General features: G+C 41.2%; 1 protein-coding gene across 1 annotated transcript in view; it reads left to right on the forward strand.

Moving 5' to 3' along the window:
* The window catches only part of Sgpl1 (sphingosine-1-phosphate lyase 1), a 47,193-nt gene that overhangs the window by 17,593 nt on the left and 12,195 nt on the right, over positions 1–17,405 (forward strand). The window contains exons 3-6 of the mRNA XM_041656179.1: positions 5,106–5,271; positions 9,098–9,165; positions 12,357–12,504; positions 15,809–15,885. Of these exons, the coding sequence (XP_041512113.1) occupies positions 5,106–5,271; positions 9,098–9,165; positions 12,357–12,504; positions 15,809–15,885 (459 nt within the window). The remainder of the gene's footprint in view (positions 1–5,105; positions 5,272–9,097; positions 9,166–12,356; positions 12,505–15,808; positions 15,886–17,405) is intronic.

Below are 17,405 nucleotides of genomic sequence, written 5' to 3' on the forward strand. Positions count from 1 at the left end.
TCAACACAGTTGGGTTCAGTGAGTTCCTGCTCTTATAGAGGATCTTAGTTCAGCTCCCAGCACCCACATTGGGTGGTTTCCAACAACATGTAACTTGGAGAGAGTCTGTCTCTGTCTCTGTCTCTCTCATTCACACACACACTTGAAAATTTAAAAATAGTTTTTAAAAGAAATTGACACAGTCACCAAGAAAGTATGTTCTTGCTGAATTTAATTTTGTAATTAAGTAATGAAGACTATCTCTATCTTCATACTGTAATTTTAAGGCTTTTGAGTATTTGTTTTTCATTTCCTGTTCTTTGCTTTGTCTTTAATGTTGTTATTTTTCATTCATTGCAATGAAGAATCAATATTTTATTTTATCTTTTGACACTGACAACATGTACTTTCTATGTGAACTAGAAAGTAGTACCCCCTACTCATAACACAGGTTTTGTTTTGTTTTGGTCTTTTGAGTCAGGGTTTCTCATTAACTTTGGAGCCTGTCCTGGAACTCACTCTGTAGAGCAGGCTGGCCTCAAACTCACAGAGATCCTCCTGCCTCTGCCTCCCAAGTGGTAGTATTAAAGGTGTGCACCACCACCACCCAGGTCATAACACACTGTTTAACTATGTGGTTTAATCACAGCTTTGACCCTAGTCTCCTGGTAGAAATCATGGCATCCCTTTGGTGACAGACTCCTCTGGTCTTTCCCATTTTTTATGCTGTAATTGCCATTGCTTTGTAGGATTGAAATTGTTGATAGCAACAGCGGACTCTGGGGAATGGTCACCTGTTGTAGAGCTGTTTCCATGGATAGCCCTCAGGGAACCTAAAACCTGCCTAATGTTAATTGCCTTTTATTAGTCCAATTACTAAAGGTATTGTTTTAGTCCATTTGGGATGCTGTAACATAATACCTTAAACAGTGGCTTATAAACAACAAAAACTCATTTTTTTTGACAGTTCTGGAGGCTGAAAGTCTTAAGTTCAAGGCAACATAAGTTGAGGGTCCACTTCTAGAAGGTGGCACTCAGAAGAGAGTTCATATGAGGGGTTTCTAGACATTGTCTGTTTGCTGTGACCTCACTTAGAAGGAGCAAGTTCACTCTCTGGGGTCTGTCTCTTGTAATCATGGCAGCTCCTCCATGATTTCATAACTTCCAAAGGTTTCTACCTCCTGGTAACACTAGCTTGAGGGGAATGTAAGCGTTTAGTCATTGTCAGTTCAAGAAAGATTTGTTAAGTACCCGATCTATTTGTGAGATCTTGTATTCTTTTTTTTTTTTTTTTTTTTTTGATTTTTCGAGACAGGGTTTCTCCGTAGCTTTTGGTTCCTGTCCTGGAACTAGCTCTTGTAGACCAGGCTGGCCTCGAACTCACAGAGATCCACCCGCCTCTGCCTCCCGAGTGCTGGGATTAAAGGCGTGCGCCACCACCGCCCGGCTGAGATCTTGTATTCTTAACAAAAATAGATAGCCAAGAGAAAGAAAACTCAAGCCAGTACCATCTTTTTTTCAAAACATCTTCTACTTCTTTAGCTTTCCTTTTCTTCTAGTCTTACCATAGGTAAGTGGTAAACCACTTAACTAATCTCTCAAACTGGAGTTTGAAAATTTGGAATTATTTATACTTTTCTCACTCCATAATTTCTCATAGCCAAAAGTTTTTGTTCTAGTATCCTCTGTTGCTGTGCTCAAACACTGACCAGAGGCTTTGTAGGAAAGGATTTATTTGGCATCACTTCCAGGTCACAGTCTGTCATTGGTGGGACTTGGGGCCTGAACTTGAAGCAGAAACCTCAGGAATGTTGCTTGCCAGTTTACTGACAGGCTGAAGCATAACCCAGTGCACTCCAAGTGCACACAAGTAACGGTCCACACAGTTCCTTACAGACATGCTACAGGCCAGTGTGATCTAGCAGTCCCTCATCAGAGACTTCCTTCTTACATGACTAAGCCCTGTCTGGTTGACATTTGAAGCTAACTGTGATGGCCACTAAATCCAGTTTCTAAACCTTTAGAAACATCTTTTACATTTGTATTGCTAGCTGGGTATGGTGACTTAAATCTATAACCCCAGCATGTAGAGGCTGAATCATTAAGATTACTGTTAGTTCAAGGCTGTCCTAGGCCATGTAGTGAGTTCTATGAGCTCTTGTCATGAAAACAAAACACAAACTGCCCCAATTTTGCATTTTTTTTTAATGACGAGGAGAGAAACATTTGTTTAGGGTTATGGCTTCAGAAGGTAGAGTCCCTTGAGGGACTAGGAAGGCGTAGAAATGTGGTGGCCGGAGCTGGAGGCTGACTAATCACATTTTTTTTTTAAATCAGAACATGGGAACCATAAAGCAGAAATATGTATTTTTTTCTTATCAAATTGATAAGAAATTGATAGAACATTCCCAGTATAAGTTATGTCAGGGCAAACCAGTTCATTTCCCCCTTGCCCTTTCCAGCAATCACTCAACTGAACTGCTTGTTGCTGATACCTGCTCTGAGTCATCTTCAACAAATAATCTTAAAGTAAAAAATCACTTGCATGTTCAACAATTTATGTCTTTTTTATAGTCCTAATTTATTTCCTTTTTACTTAATATTATTTTTCATAAATTTTCTTTATAAAAAGATCTTTATTTTTAGTGTTTCAGCATGGATATGTAACATGTGTTATAGTTTAACCATTTCTCTATCTGTGGACATTTACATTTCTTGAATTTTTCTTTTGTTGTTAACAAAGAGCATTAAAAGGAACACACTTGAACATTTCTCTCTGTGAACATAATAAGATGTTTATAGAAGCCCCCAAAGTGGTGTTTCTGGCTCAAAGTTGATAAAGATTTACAACATTAGTATATGCCATCTACTTACTTTACCAAAACTTCTTATCGATTTATAATTGATCTTTCATGCTAGTTTCCCTAAGCCTATTACTGTTATTGTTGTTATTACATAATTATTGAGAAAGGGTTTCACTATGTAGACTAGGCTAGCTTGGAACTCAAACTCATTATCTTCCTGGCCTGCCTCATCCTTCCAAATTCTGGATTATAGGCATGGCGTGCTTTTATGGCTAGCTTTCAATCCCATTTTTAAAATTTATTTTTAATTTATGTGCATTGGTGTTTTCTTACAGATGTCAGGTACCCAGGTCTTCTGGAAGAGCAGTCAGTGCTCTTAACCACTGAGCCATCTCTCCAGCCCCCCCAAACCCATTTTTAATATTCTCCCTGCCTCACTTCTCTGCTTGATGCATCCCTTTCACCTCCACTATCCACAACTGTGTTCAGTTAAGATTGTGTGCTTGCTGTATGGTGGAACTCAGCAGTGGATAAGACAGACATGGTCCCTGATCTGTGCAGCTTCACTCTTACCATGTGGTAAGAATGTATGCTATACCTGGGTTCTTTTTATGCATTTTCAGCTGCAGTACTCTTCCTGTATGCCATTTTTTTTAAACATCCGTAGAATTTTCTTCTACCTTTTTAACTAACTTAAAATTTATCTCTCTCAAGCTGGTCATGGTGGCACATACCTTTAATCCTAGCATTCAAGGCAGAAGAAGGTGTAATAGTTAGAGGCCAGCCTGGTATATATTGTGAGTTCCAGGACAGCCAGGACTCCATAGAAAGACGCCATTTTAAAACGAATATATTAGCAAAATTATTTTCTCTTTATCATTCTTCCCTTTAGTAAAGTAGCCTTTCCTTGATGCTTTCTTAGCATACACTGGCCCCTTTCTATACATTTCCTTCTGAAGAATTTCATCATTTGTGTATGGATGCATGTAATATATATACGAAAATGTAGGGGCAAGAGAACTGATTTGATTACGAGCACTTTTTGCTCTTGCAGAGGACTCTGGTTTAGTTCCCAGTCCCCACGTGGTAATTTATTACCATCCTAATTCTAGTTCCAGGGTATCCCATGTTTTCTTCTAACTTCCTCTAGCACCAGACATGCATGTGATATACAGACATACATGCAGGCAACACATTGATACACAGAAAATAAAATTTATAATGTAAATACATCCCCCTTCACTGGGGGCAAGGTACTAGCTTAGTGCCTTAAAAATGTTAGATAGTAAGCCGGGCAGTGGTGGCGCACACCTTTAATCCCAGCACTAGGGAGGCAGAGGCAGGTGGATCTCAGTGAATTTAAGGCCAGCCTGGTCTACAAAGCAATTTTCAGGACAGCCAGAACCGTTACACAGAGAAACCCTGTCTCTAAAAACCAACCAACCAATCACACAAACAAAAACCAAAGAAACTGTTAGTGAATAACGAAGAATCCAACAAACTAAGTTTTGCAAGGCGCTATATTCTAGTAAATAGGCATAAGAACAGATCCTAAGGGGCCTAACCTTGTAGTCAGGGAGATAAGAAATGGAAGAGAAGACTGTTGCAAGGCTGGTTGTGATAAGCCTATCATAAATTAATACTTGACAGAAATTTAGAGATGATTTTTTTTTTCTTTTTCGAGACAGGATTTCTCTGTGGTTTTGGAGCCTGTCCTGGAACTAGCTCTTGTAGACCAGGCTGGTCTCGAACTCACAGAGATCCGCCTGCCTCTGCCTCCCAAGTGCTGGGATTAAAGGCGTGCGCCACCACCGCCCGGCAGAGATGAATTTTAAGAGTAAGATCTCTCCAGACTTGGTGGCTCCATTCTGTAATCCCAGTTGCTTGGGAGGTTGAGGCAAGAGGATTTAAGTTTGAGAACTGCTTTCCCTATAAAGTGAGTTCAGGACTAGCCTGGAAACTTAGTCATACCCTGTGTCAAAATTGTAAGTTAAGAAGGACTTGGGATGTCACTCAGAGAGAAGCCGTCCCAGAGTACCAGCAGTGAGATAAAGGTGATGCCTAACTCTTAAGGTGATCAAGATTAGTCCTCTTATTTTACAAAATAAGCAGCTCAAAAATTGTGTCAAAGTCCATGTGGCACTGTTAGATGGAGCAGTTGTTGTCAAAACTTTGAGGGCTGCAGAAGATAAGATTATTGCTGAGGTGCGGCCACATTGTGAGTGTCAGCTTTGCCCTTGAAAAATGGGAACTGAAGAACAGACTTTCTTTCTCTGCGTTTAGTAATGTTTCTGTGGTTTTTTTTTTCTTTTACATTTCTAGAAGGACTTTGAGCCTTACTTGGAGATTTTGGAAGCATATTCCACAAAAGCCAAGAATTATGTGAATGGGTATTGCACCAAATATGAGCCCTGGCAGCTAATTGCGTGGAGTGTCCTGTGTACCCTGCTGATAGTCTGGGTGTATGAGCTTATCTTCCAGCCAGAGAGTAAGTATACTGCCTCTTGTGTCAAGGTGGGCCGGAATGTCACTCACGGTTGATGGGTTGGAAGCATCTCTTGATTTAGTTAAATCTATTTAGATGGGAAATAGACCCTTATTTATGAATTATGAATTCTGTTAATACTTCTGGATAACTATTAACTATTTCTGGTTTTGTGAATTTTTTCATTTGTAGTTTACATAAAAATCCCTTAGCTATTAGTTACTATAAAGATTCACAAGTGTCTCAGAGTATAGCTTACACATTTTTCAGTACCAATTTCTTCCTAGAACATAGTGTGTTGTTTGAGATTCCCAGAGTGAAAATGTATTGCTTTCTTTGGAGCAGTGCTTGCAGAGCTACCGTTTGTCAGGGAGCCCTAGGAATATCTGCATGGTATCATATGGCTCTTCTTCCTTTGGAGTTGAACTTCTGTTAAGAGGGACATGGGGCTGCTGAGGATGAGCTGTCTTTCAGTGGTTGGCTTGCAAATGTCCCAACCTTCCTAAGGCAGAAGCACCTTTTCTGCATACCCATCTCTTCCCCACCTAGACCTTCAGGTGACTATGACCATAACCCTGTGAGTTACTTTCTTCCACAGGCTGTTGTGCTTGGGAGGTTGTGTGATAATATTTGTAACCAAACAGTAGATGTTGGCAGTGGGTATTTTGTAATGCTCTCTGGGTTCTCCCCACACTTACTAATATTAGAAACTAGATTGTCTTTTATCTTTTTTAAAAATGATTTTATTCTCATTATTTTTATGTGCATCAGTGTTTTGTCTGTATGTATATCAGTGTGAGGGTGTCACATCCCCTGGAACTGGAGTTAGAGACAGACAGTCAATTGGGAGCTGCCATGTGGGTGATGGGAATTGAAACTGTGTCCTTCGAAAGAGCAGTGTTCTTAACTACTGAGTCAGCTCTCCAGCCTCTCCTGTTCTTTGTCGGTTGTTTTTGTTGTTGTTGTTATTGTTGTTTTGTTTCTTTAAATCTTTTTATCAGTAGCATTGCAGTTAAAACAAAATAAATGTTGCAAAACATGAGAGCCAAGAGGCAAGTTCCCCTGCTTTAGAGCCTTTTAATTGAAGTGAAAATGAGACGTGACTGTCCTGTCTAAAATTAGAGTTCACTGTAGCTTTAAAGCATTCTTTAGTTTCTATTCCTCATCATTGCTAGATTTTCCCCTACACTGTTGATGAGACTGGCCTTTCATTTCAGCTCATGGTTTATGTGTGGCTGTAGCCTTAGTTGTCTGTTCAGGAAGTGTTTGATTCAGTGGCAAGGAGCCATTGTATTCATTTATTCAGTTATGCTTGCTATACCCTCCCTCCCTCCCTCCCTCCCTCCCTCCCTCCCTCCCTCCCTTTCTCCCTCCATCCATCCCTCCTCCTCTTCCCCCATCTTATCTATCTTGTCTTGTTTTGTTTCAGCTTGAGATAGAAGCTCACTATGTAGACCAGACTTGCTTGTAGCTTGCAGTGGTCCTCCTGTTGGCTTTCTTTCTTTCTTTCTTTCTTTCTTTCTTTCTTTCTTTCTTTTTACTGTGATAGTACATATATATCTATGTTGCTTTTTAAAAATATTTTGTATTTTATGTGTGTGGGTGTTTGCCTACGTATGCGTCTGTGCACCATGTTCATGTCTTACTGTACCTTTTTAAGCTTGGTAAAGTGCTTGCTGGGATCCAGTGCTGGACCTTGTGCATGCCAGGCAAGTTCTCTACCACTGAACTATATTCCAGCCTCTCATTTTGGTCATTTCAAAGTACAAAGTTTAGTGACAATTACATTTAATTCACATCGTACATTCTCTATCTCCAGAATTTTCTCTTTATTTTATATTGAACTTTGAATAGTTCCTGAGCCAGGCGTGGTGATGCCGCTTTGAGCTTCCAGCCCTTGGAAAGCCAAGACAAGAAGGTTAGAAGTTTGAGGTCAACCTGGGCTATATTAACCCTGTCTCTAAGCCCAGAAAATTTCAAAGCCCCCATTTCCCATTTTCCTTGACCCCTCAAATAACCATTCTGGGACATTTAATTTTAAGATTGTATATTTATAAAAACCAGAGTAAAGTTAGAGCTGTTGACATTTTTACTTATTTGTTATGATTAGTATTAGTTTTAGGTATTTACTTCTTTAAAACATTTATTAAACTGTAAATACTACGTACAACATACTGCTTTGAAGTATGTATGCATTATATCCTGGCTAAGGTGAGCTAGTTAGCATTCATTACCCGTTTTCTGTGATGAGATATTTCAGTTGTCAGTTTGCTGTGCCATGCATTTTGCTGACCTTGTAGCAGAAACAGAACCATCTTGGTCCAGAAGAATTTTTGTCTATTTATTTGTTTTGTTTTTCAAGACAGGGTCTCTTTATTTAACAGCTCTGGGTATTCTGGAACTTGCTCTGTAGACCAGGCTTGCCTCAAATTCACAGAGATCTACCTGCTCTGCCACCCAAGTACCAGGATTAAAAGCATGTGCCATCATGCCCCACAAGAATTTTTAATATAGAAAAAGGGATATAGTTAATTCACACAAAAAGGCTTACTTGTATGTAGATGGAGGCTGTTTGTTTGGTCCTGGCTGCCCAGATCCGAAATAATCACATAGAAACTATATTAATTATAATACTGTTTGGCCAATAGCTTAAGCGTATTTCTAGCTGGCTCTTATATCTTAAATTAACCCATTTTTATTATTTTACATTTTACCATGAGGCTTGTGTTTGACTGGTAAGGTTCCCGAGCATCTTTCTCCTTTGGCTACATGGCGTCTCCGTCTACTCCGCCTGCTCTCTCTCTGTATCTTTTCCAGCCTCGCTATATTCTGTTAAGCCATTGGTCGAAAGCATCTTCTTTATTAGCCAATGGCAATAAAACATATTTGTAGTATATAGAGGGGAATCCCACATCAGTTGTATATCTAGGAGAAAATATTCTGAAAGCAAAATAGTGCTTACAAATCAGTGGCTTCAGTCTCTCTTGTTGCTTTATCATAGTCTGGGTCTCAGCAGTTCTGTTGCCAGGATTTACAGTGTTGATGGGATACAGTAGTAGAAGGACAGTGCTACCTAAAGCAAGCACAGTAAAGCAAAGATGCAGGCAGGCCTTGATGAGTGCCAGTTGAAGGCATAGACACGCATGGGTGGCACTAAGTTAGGAGCTGTCCTACCCAGATTCCTTAGGAATGCATCAAAGGTTCATAATTCAGTTCATGCCTTGGATAAAAGCTGGGTGAGGGTCTCCTAGTTGCTCCTGGATAACAAAAGAATCTGTACAGAGCATTTGTGTGCGCTATGGCATGTTTAAAAGATTACTTATTTTTAGCCTGGTTTGTAATAGCAAAAATTAAGAATGTGTCCTTCAGTAAGGAGAACATTAAATAGATTTCAGAACTTTCCTTTAATGGAATACACATGTGCATGCCCGCCAGCACATGGCTGAGCACGAGCACATGTGCTCATTCCTTGCACATACACAGACAGAAATGAATGGGGAAATGCTGATCTTTAGTACTTCTAAGGAGGAAAACAAGTCTAGTACAGTAGTAGGCTATACTATTTCTTCAGGAAAAAGGAAATAAATGGGAACTTATCTTTACTGTTACTGGTAAATACATCAAACTCTAGAAGTGTATGCTGAAAACAGTGTGTATGTAAGGGCAGGTTGAGGTCTGGGTGGAGGAGGGGCACATAAATATAGACACTTTCCCTCTGGCGGAAGTGGAGTTGTAAGACAACTGAATACTAAATAGTTGCTGTCTGCTGACTAGTAAGTTATATCCGTGGGATTTCATGTGCCTTAATAGACCTGTTTGTTTCTTGTAGGTTTATGGTCACGGTTTAAAAAGAAATTATTTAGGCTAATAAGGAAGATGCCAATTATTGGACGCAAGGTAGGTTACAGTCTGAGCAGATCTTTCCCTGTTTGGTGTACATACCACTTCTTTCTGTTGCCAGATCAATATTCTCAAGAAAGAGGAGTGATTTTTGTCCCCCAAACTTAGGGGCCATTTGACAGTGTATGGAAACTGGTTAGGTGACAACTCTAATGGCAGGCGTCTAGCTAGCATCTATGAGTGGAGGCTGGGCAGCTGTCAAACACTTCCCAGTGCGTGGTATGGATGGCCCCACAGCAGGAGAATCTGGCTTAAGCCACATTTGAGAATCCTCACCTTAACACTTTCTCCAGAGAGAGATGAGGAGTCTGGTAAGGAACAACTTGAAATTAGAAAACCCGACTGAGTGAAGTCTTACTGTGCTTTAGAACAATATTTGGCTGGACTGAATTTGGATACACATCTGGGGATTAGATTACAGGTTGGCAGACTTTCTGTGAAGAACCACAGGAATCATTTTTGAGTCTGTGGTTCCCAGAAAGAAGATAGGTAAGGGATGAACCTGCCTGTGTTCCAGGGAAACTATATTCACAGGACCTGGTAGGCCTCTGGCAATAATGCCCCATTTCCAGGGTTGGAAACGTGCGAGAGATAACAGCAGCTTTCTTGCCCTTTGCCCCTCTTTCCAGTAGACCCGCTCTCTTCACTTTGTCCTCTTTGCTATCACTCACGCGGGATAAGATTTCTCCTCAGGGCTGGACTCTTTATCAAGGGAGGATAAGCCGGACAGGCTCCTCGCAAGATGTAAAGACCTGTAAGTTCTGAGAGTCTTCAGAGTCCCAGTGCCCTGCTCTGACATGTCTCCTACCTCTCTGGCTTTCCCCAGCTTTACTTATTTTCAGTTTTTCCTACACTTCTGACTTTGAGTCTCCTGGAGTGGGAGATGGGAGGCTTCTGTGGCAGGCTGTGTCACAAGGGAGAGGAGGACTCCCCATTAGTATTCCTTGGGATTTGAATGTCTCCAGCCATCAGTTACAAGAATGATTTGATTTAACCGATTGACTGATTTTTTTTTGCAGTGTTACGAATTAAATCAGGTACCGCCTACAGAAAAGGCAAGCTGTCTGTCACTGAGCTGTGTTCCCAAAGAAACATTCTTTCTTTGATGGTGGCAGTGGGGGGTGCGGGCTTGAGTCCTCAGTGTGAGGCAGGCTCTTGACTGCAGAGCTGCCGTAAAATGTTCAGTTTGTTGAGGTTTGGTAGTAGCAGTGGTGATGGCATCATTGTCGGTGATGGTGGCGGTGGTGGCGGTGGTGATGGCGGCAGCAGTGGTGGTAGCCATGACACATGGGACCTCAGACATGCTAGATGCTGGGCCGCACTTTACTGCTGAACTCCATTCCTAGCCCCTCAACAGTTTTGAGACAAATAAATAAATGCTAGGATTCCAGAACTTATTCTTAGACTTATAACGTTATAGAATTGAAGATCCTTAGAGGCCATATAGGTACCTTCATTTTTCAGATTCTGAGGCTTAGAGACAGAAAGTTATTATATGCATTCACATGTACATGTTCTCAATATTCATTTTTTTTTAACTGTTTTGCCAGTTGAACAGCAGCAGGTTTTTCCTTTTATGGAACTTGCATTTTAGTAGAAAAGACAGAAAGCAATTAAGCATAACATTTGCATTTTATAATTTTGTTAAAATTTTAAATATGAAGGTAAATTTTATGTGTAAGTATAAAATTTATAAATTTATAAAAATAAATTTTATAATGTAATGGATGTAAGAATTGGTGATGGGAAGAACTTGCTGTGCTTTTTAATATTCTTCCCAATGGAATTTTGGGGGGGGTTCTGTTTTCCCTCCTTAAAACAGTGATCTATGCATGACCATTCAGCTTTCATAATTTGTTCCTCATGTATTGTCACTGTACATACAGCATGATCTTCTATTTATGACTTAAAGAACACTTCTATGTCCGAAGCATGCTTCAACGGTGTCCAGTGGTCTGCCCCTCAGTGCTGACATGCTCTGAAGGAGCAGCTTTTCTGTGACTTCCTTCATAGTCTAATCATCCGTGGCCAGGGCTGAGAAAATGAAAACTGGTGTGAGATCTTGGGCATTAGACTTTACTGACTGTATTGCTGAGGCTACAGCACTGTAGCATCTATATTGACTGTAACATACAGCCTTTCCCTCCGTACTTACCATCCAAGTCTCAACAGTAGTAGCCATGTTGTGTCCATAATTTGCTGTTTCTCCTGGGCACCGTTAGTAGAATTTTGTCTCTCTTGCTAAAAGCAAGCATCAAGAGATGAGGGTTTTGTATTGGTTTTTTGTTTTGTTTTATTTTTTCAAGACAGGATTTCTGTCTGTGTATAACAGCTCTGGTTGCCCTGAAACTCACTTTGTAGAGCAGGCTGGACTTGAAGTCAGAGATCAAAGACGTGTACCACTACCTTCCAGCTGTTTTTTTTTTTTTTTCATTTTAGTATTTTAGTGGCTGTATCCCTAGCTTATAGTGGGAAGTAGTTCAGCAGATATTTGTTGAGCAAATGAGTAAATAAATGAAAAGAAGTGGCTCAGAAAGTATTCCTTTGAGGATGGAAAAGAGTCATAGTTGATAAATTTCATGGCAGAAAGGACCATAGTTTCTCCTAGCATTTCTGGGTCAGATGGGGTGAAGCTGCCCATAGAGATTAAGGAGTCGTGGTATAATCATTCTGACAGTTCTTAAGTCCGTGCAGGCACCTTGGGAGCTGTGTGGATCTCCATACTTTTTAAATGTCTGTTAAAGTTATTTGTCAATTGTAAAACAGCTAGGACCCCTTTTTGCTGTAGCTTGGCCTGTTTTATGTCAGCCTTTGTCAATGGCAGTATCGCTGTTGACAACACAGCAACAAAGGTCTTATGTCGCACTCAGGCTAGTGCTGGCTTAAGCCAGTTCAAACCAAGTACAGTGCAGTGTTAGTGATGTCAGCACAGCTGGCAAAGGTGGACGTTTAATACATCTTTGACTTTTAGAAGGAAAGCTGGTTTCTTGAATTTCTAAGAGGCATTGTACACACTGGCTGGCTAAAGAGATAAAATGTTCATTTTCCTTTAAAAAAAAGATAAATCCCTTCTAATTTAGTACACCTATGCATTGTCTGGTGTTGAGCCATTGACTGGATCTCAGAGGTAGCCTCTCTATACTTCACTCTTTCACCTCTTGTTAACTGTTTTTTCTTTATCCTTGGAGATCGAAGAGCAGCTGCGGAAGACGAAGAAGGATCTCGTCAAGCACATGCCGTTCCTGAAGGTGGACAGAGAGTATGTGAAAGCTCTGCCTGCTCAGGGCCTGAGCGCGGCTGAGGTTCTGGAGAAACTCAAGGAGTACAGTTCCATGGGTAAGCCTTGGCCCAGGGTGCTGCCTCTGTCCCTCATTGGCTAATGTTGACGCAGATCAAGGATCACATGTACTGGAGGACCCATTCCCTACTTCAAAGACCAGATTTCATATTGCATATTGTGGTATCGAAATTTATATCAAAATTGTGGTATCCGTTTCAAGGCACAGAAGATTACTATAATTCCATCATCCAAAGATGAGCACAGGGGGCTGGAGAGATGGCTCAGTGGTTAAGAGCATTGCCTGCTCTTCCAAAGGTCCTGAGTTCAATTCCCGGCAACCACATGGTGGCTCACAACCATCTGTAATGAGATCTGGTGCCCTCTTCTGGCCTGCAGGCATACACACGGACAGAATATTGTATATATAATAAATAAATATTAAAAAAAAAAAGATGAGCACAAAGCTGGGTGTGGTGGTGCTTCCCATAATTCCAGTACTTAGGAGGCTGAGATAAGAGGATTGCTGCAAGCCCAAGACCAGTCCAGGTCTTGTAGCATCAGGTCAGCTAGGACTTTAATAGATACTGTCTCAAAAAATGAACAAAGATGAACACAGATGATAAAGATACGTAGGTAGGGGCTAGAGGTTTAGTGCTTAAGAGTACTGGCTGCTTTTCCAAAGATCTGGGAAATTCCTAGCACTCACCTGGTGGCTTACAACTATCTGTAACTCTAGTTCCAGGGGATCCAGATAACCTCTTCTGGCTTCCCTGGCGTGAGACATGCACATGGGTACACAGACATACATGCAGGCAAAACACCTATAAACATAAAAAAAAAGTTAATTGAAAAAAAAAAGAAAGAAATAGGTAGGTGGTTGATGGATGAATGTACAATTGATTTGTATGGGTGTATATTTGTCTACACCTATTGAGTTATACAGATGTATTGGTCTTCTATATGCATTGACACATACCATCTTCAAGAGCATAACCGGAGAATCATTCAGGTTCACAAATGCCTAGACTTTCAACTTTAATATGACCTTGGGAGAGACATTTACCTTTTGTGTGCTCCAATTTATTTCTACAACCTCTACTTCCCTAAAAGTCAGATTAAGAGATTAAAGGAGAGCTGGAGAGATGGCTTAGAGGGTAAGAACAATGACTCTTCTTCAAGAGGTCCTGAGTTCAATTCCCAGCAACCGTGGTTCTCAACCATCTATAATCAGATCTGGTACTCTCTTCTGGCATTCAGGCATACATACATACATACATGCAGGCAGATACTGTATGTATAATAAAAAAAATCTTAAAGATTAAAGGAAATCATATATGAAAACATGTCGTACCGGGCATATGTCATTGAATACTTGTTTAGTAAGTGCTAAGTATTGCTGTTGCTGGTATTAACATAAACACATGCATGTTTGTTATAGGTAAGCCTTTGGTTTTTGAAACAGGGTCTTAAGATAGCTGAGGATGACCTTGAATATTTGGTTTTCTTGTTACCACTTTCCGTCAGCTTGGATTGCAGGATGTGTCACTGTGCCCGGTTTATCCAGTGCTAGCACTGAACTTACAGCCCAGTACATGCCAGTCAAGCACTGACCAACTGGGCAACATCTCCTTCCAAATACGCTTTTTAGTTTGACATTTTAAATTATAAATAAGTAGCAAAAATGGAATAGCAGCTTCCTGTGTGCTCCTCACCCTAATTGTAAAGCATGTTACATTTGTCAAACTAGAAAAATAAGCGATAAAAAAGCACTGTGAACTAGGAACAGATTCTGTTTAATTAGTTTTTCTATTCATATCCATTTTTCTGTTCTAGGACTCAATTCCGATTGTACTTTGACAAACAGCCTTTAAATTTTCTAATGGATATCTGTAGATTTCTTGATATTATGTAGTGTAGAATTAAATATAGTGTGGTACAAGTGTGTCCAACCTGTAGCCCATGGAAACATGTTTCCCAAGATAGCTGTGTGTGAGGCTCAACACGTTTGTAGATGACAGCGCCATATTTTAGTGTATACAAGGTTGAGTGCGCCTGGTCTAGGATGTGATGACGCGGAATAGTTAGCAACCCTGGGACCTGCATGGTGTAGATTTCTGTTTTTCAGGGCATGTTGCTGCCTTGCTTCCTACATTTCTTATGTCGTAACCCAGCTATATTCTTTTAGTTAAAGAGCAGGATGTGAAACCGCATCCTGTCTGTCCGTCGGCGTGGTGACCACAGGCCTGAAGACACGTGTGGTACACAGCCATGTCCTGTAGGAAGAGTGAAAGTAGATGGAGACGCATGCTGCTCTTGTTAGAACTGGAGAACTGGGCTTTGGAGGGCCAGTACTTCCGTGCACTTTTTAGTTAGTGTGTTTCTGCAACACCCCTCTCACGGACCACTTTTAATGGGGTGCAGCTTTGTGATAGCAGAAAGAGCCGAAGGACCCATCTCAACAGATTTGTTAGTATAATACAGAACCTTTCTGGGACAGCAAGTGGAACTTTGTGGAGAACCCTTTTTGCCTTGTCTCGTCACCTCCATGCCACTCTTGAATGTTATGGCATAGGCAAGTGGCTATTGCAGTGGCGTGTATTAGGGTGGGGCCTGAGCTGGAGGTGCTCCTCCATTGGTATGCTTTGTGCTCTGGCTGCAGCTCTGGAGTTTGAATAGTGAGATTTCACACTTGCTCATTTCTGTCAGCTCTGCTTAGAGCAGTTCCTGTTCTTCCTGTGACTGAATAGGGAAATGAGGGGATGGGGAAGCTCCTGCAGAACAGGGTCATATGGAGAACAGGAAATACATGGAGGCAAAGGGCGACTTTTATGTCCAGAGACAATAGCTGAGAGTGAGGGCAGCATTACTGTCTGTCTTCGCTATACCTTGATGCAGTTCCTATTTTCCCGCAGTTGTTGACACTAATGAATAACCTTTCGTCTCTGTTTTACTGTGGTAAAGCATTATTGAAATTCTTTTGGTTTTTAACATAAGAATAGCATTGAATTTCCACTCAACTTATTCATTTACTCTTTTTAATTTTTTTAAATTCATATGTATGGGACTGCATTTGTGTGGGAATGTGTACACTTGAGTGCAGATCACCTTAGAAGCTAGAAGAGGGCATTGGATCGCCTAGAGCTGGAGATACAGACAGTTGTGAGCTGCCTGATGTGGGCACTGGGATCTGAACTCTGGTCGTCTGCAAGAGAATACATATTAACTGCTGAGCCATATGTCTGGTTCTTGAAATTTTTTTTTCCCATATGCTCTAAAGTTTTTGTCTATCCTGTCTGTGTTACTATCTGTCTTCCCAGTGATGCCTGCTCCTGACTGAGGAACCTTGACTTTTTTCTGCAGATGTCTTCTGGCAAGAAGGGAAAGCCTCGGGAGCTGTGTACAATGGAGAGCCGAAGCTCACAGAGCTACTGGTGCAGGTGAACACTGGGTGCTTGTGTGCATAGGTGCCATTCCTAGTTCATTTAATTATAATAATAATAGGAATAATAATATCACTTAAGGGAATTTTATTGTTGAAAGTTTCTTCTCACGCAGATGGGTGAATGTGCACATTGCCAAATGCATCTTTAAACTGTAAAAAGGTGAAATGTCATTTATACCTCTGGACTTTACAGGGTCCTTTGAGGAAGCCATATTCCTAGTGAAGGAGCCTGCCATTTGAGGATATTGCTCATGTTTTTTGAGACAGGGTCCCTATATAGCCCTGACTGTCCTTGAGTTGCTTATGTAGACCAGTCTGCTTCAGACTCACAGAGATCCTCCTGCCTCTGCCTCCTAAGTGCTGGAACTTTGCTGGGTTTTATTTGAATTTTTGTTTTGTTTTGTTTTTTTGAGACAGGGTTTCTCTGTGTAGTTTTGGAGCCTGTCCTGGAACTCACTCTGTAGACAAGGCTGGCCTCAAACTCACAGAGATCCACCTGCCTCTGCCTCCCGAGTGCTCTGATTAAAGGTGTGCGCCACTAATTAACGCCCTGCTCATTAGAAGTTTTTAATGCTAGAACCAATGTTGTTTGATAAGGAAGTCAGGGCAAGGCTGCTCGATCATAATGTTCTCAAAGCATACCCCACAAGATGGTCCTATCTGTAGAAGGGATGTAGCGTTTTCCATTTGTTATCAAGCTTATTAGTTTTGAAAGCCACTCTTGTAAGAAATTACACTTAAAGTTGTGGTCTCTCAGGCCTTGTGTTTATTTTATTTTATTTTTTTTTTTGGTTTTTCGAGACAGGGTTTCTCTGTGGTTTTGGAGCCTGTCCTGGAACTAGCTCTTGTAGACCAGGCTGGTCTCGAACTCACAGAGATCCGCCTGCCTCTGCCTCCCGAGTGCTGGGATTAAAGGCGTGCGCCACCACCGCCCGGCAAATGTGTAGCCCAGGCTGGCCTCGAACTCGTGATCCTCCTGCCTCTGCCTCCTTCAGCAAATCCTACCGGCGTGCGCCACCACAACCGGCCCTTGTGTTTATTACTGTGAAACCACACACACCTTAGTGTTTTACTTAGTTATATATTGATATAATATCCTGGTCATAACTCTGTGTTTAAACTTTTCGTCATCTGTTGATGAAGCTCAGGTTCTCATGCAGGAGGAATGATGTGTCTCTGTCCATTCAGACTCTACCTGTTGTTCCAGCCATCCCTGGTACCTCCCATGTAGGCATGTGCCTTGCTCGTCCACGTTCTTTCCCTCCTGTTCCATAGGATAAATTTCCATTCGTCTCGTGAGGTTCCTCTCACCAAACACCTAGAGCACTCAGGATGTTAGCAGGTCCCTCATCGAGTCCCTTAGCACATATTAATTCAACAACAGTGGCTGCTTTGTGGCAGGCAAACTGTCATTGCTTTTCATGTTTCGTTGTTTTCGTTCATTATTGCTAGAACCCTGTAAGGTAGACACCATTAGTCCCCTTTGCCTGTGAGGAAACTGAGCCTCAGAGGGCT

The sequence above is a fragment of the Microtus oregoni genome, unplaced genomic scaffold, assembly GCF_018167655.1.
Source record: "Microtus oregoni isolate MIOR12 unplaced genomic scaffold, Mior012 000007F_ref0000211, whole genome shotgun sequence".
NCBI lineage: Eukaryota > Metazoa > Chordata > Mammalia > Rodentia > Cricetidae > Microtus > Microtus oregoni.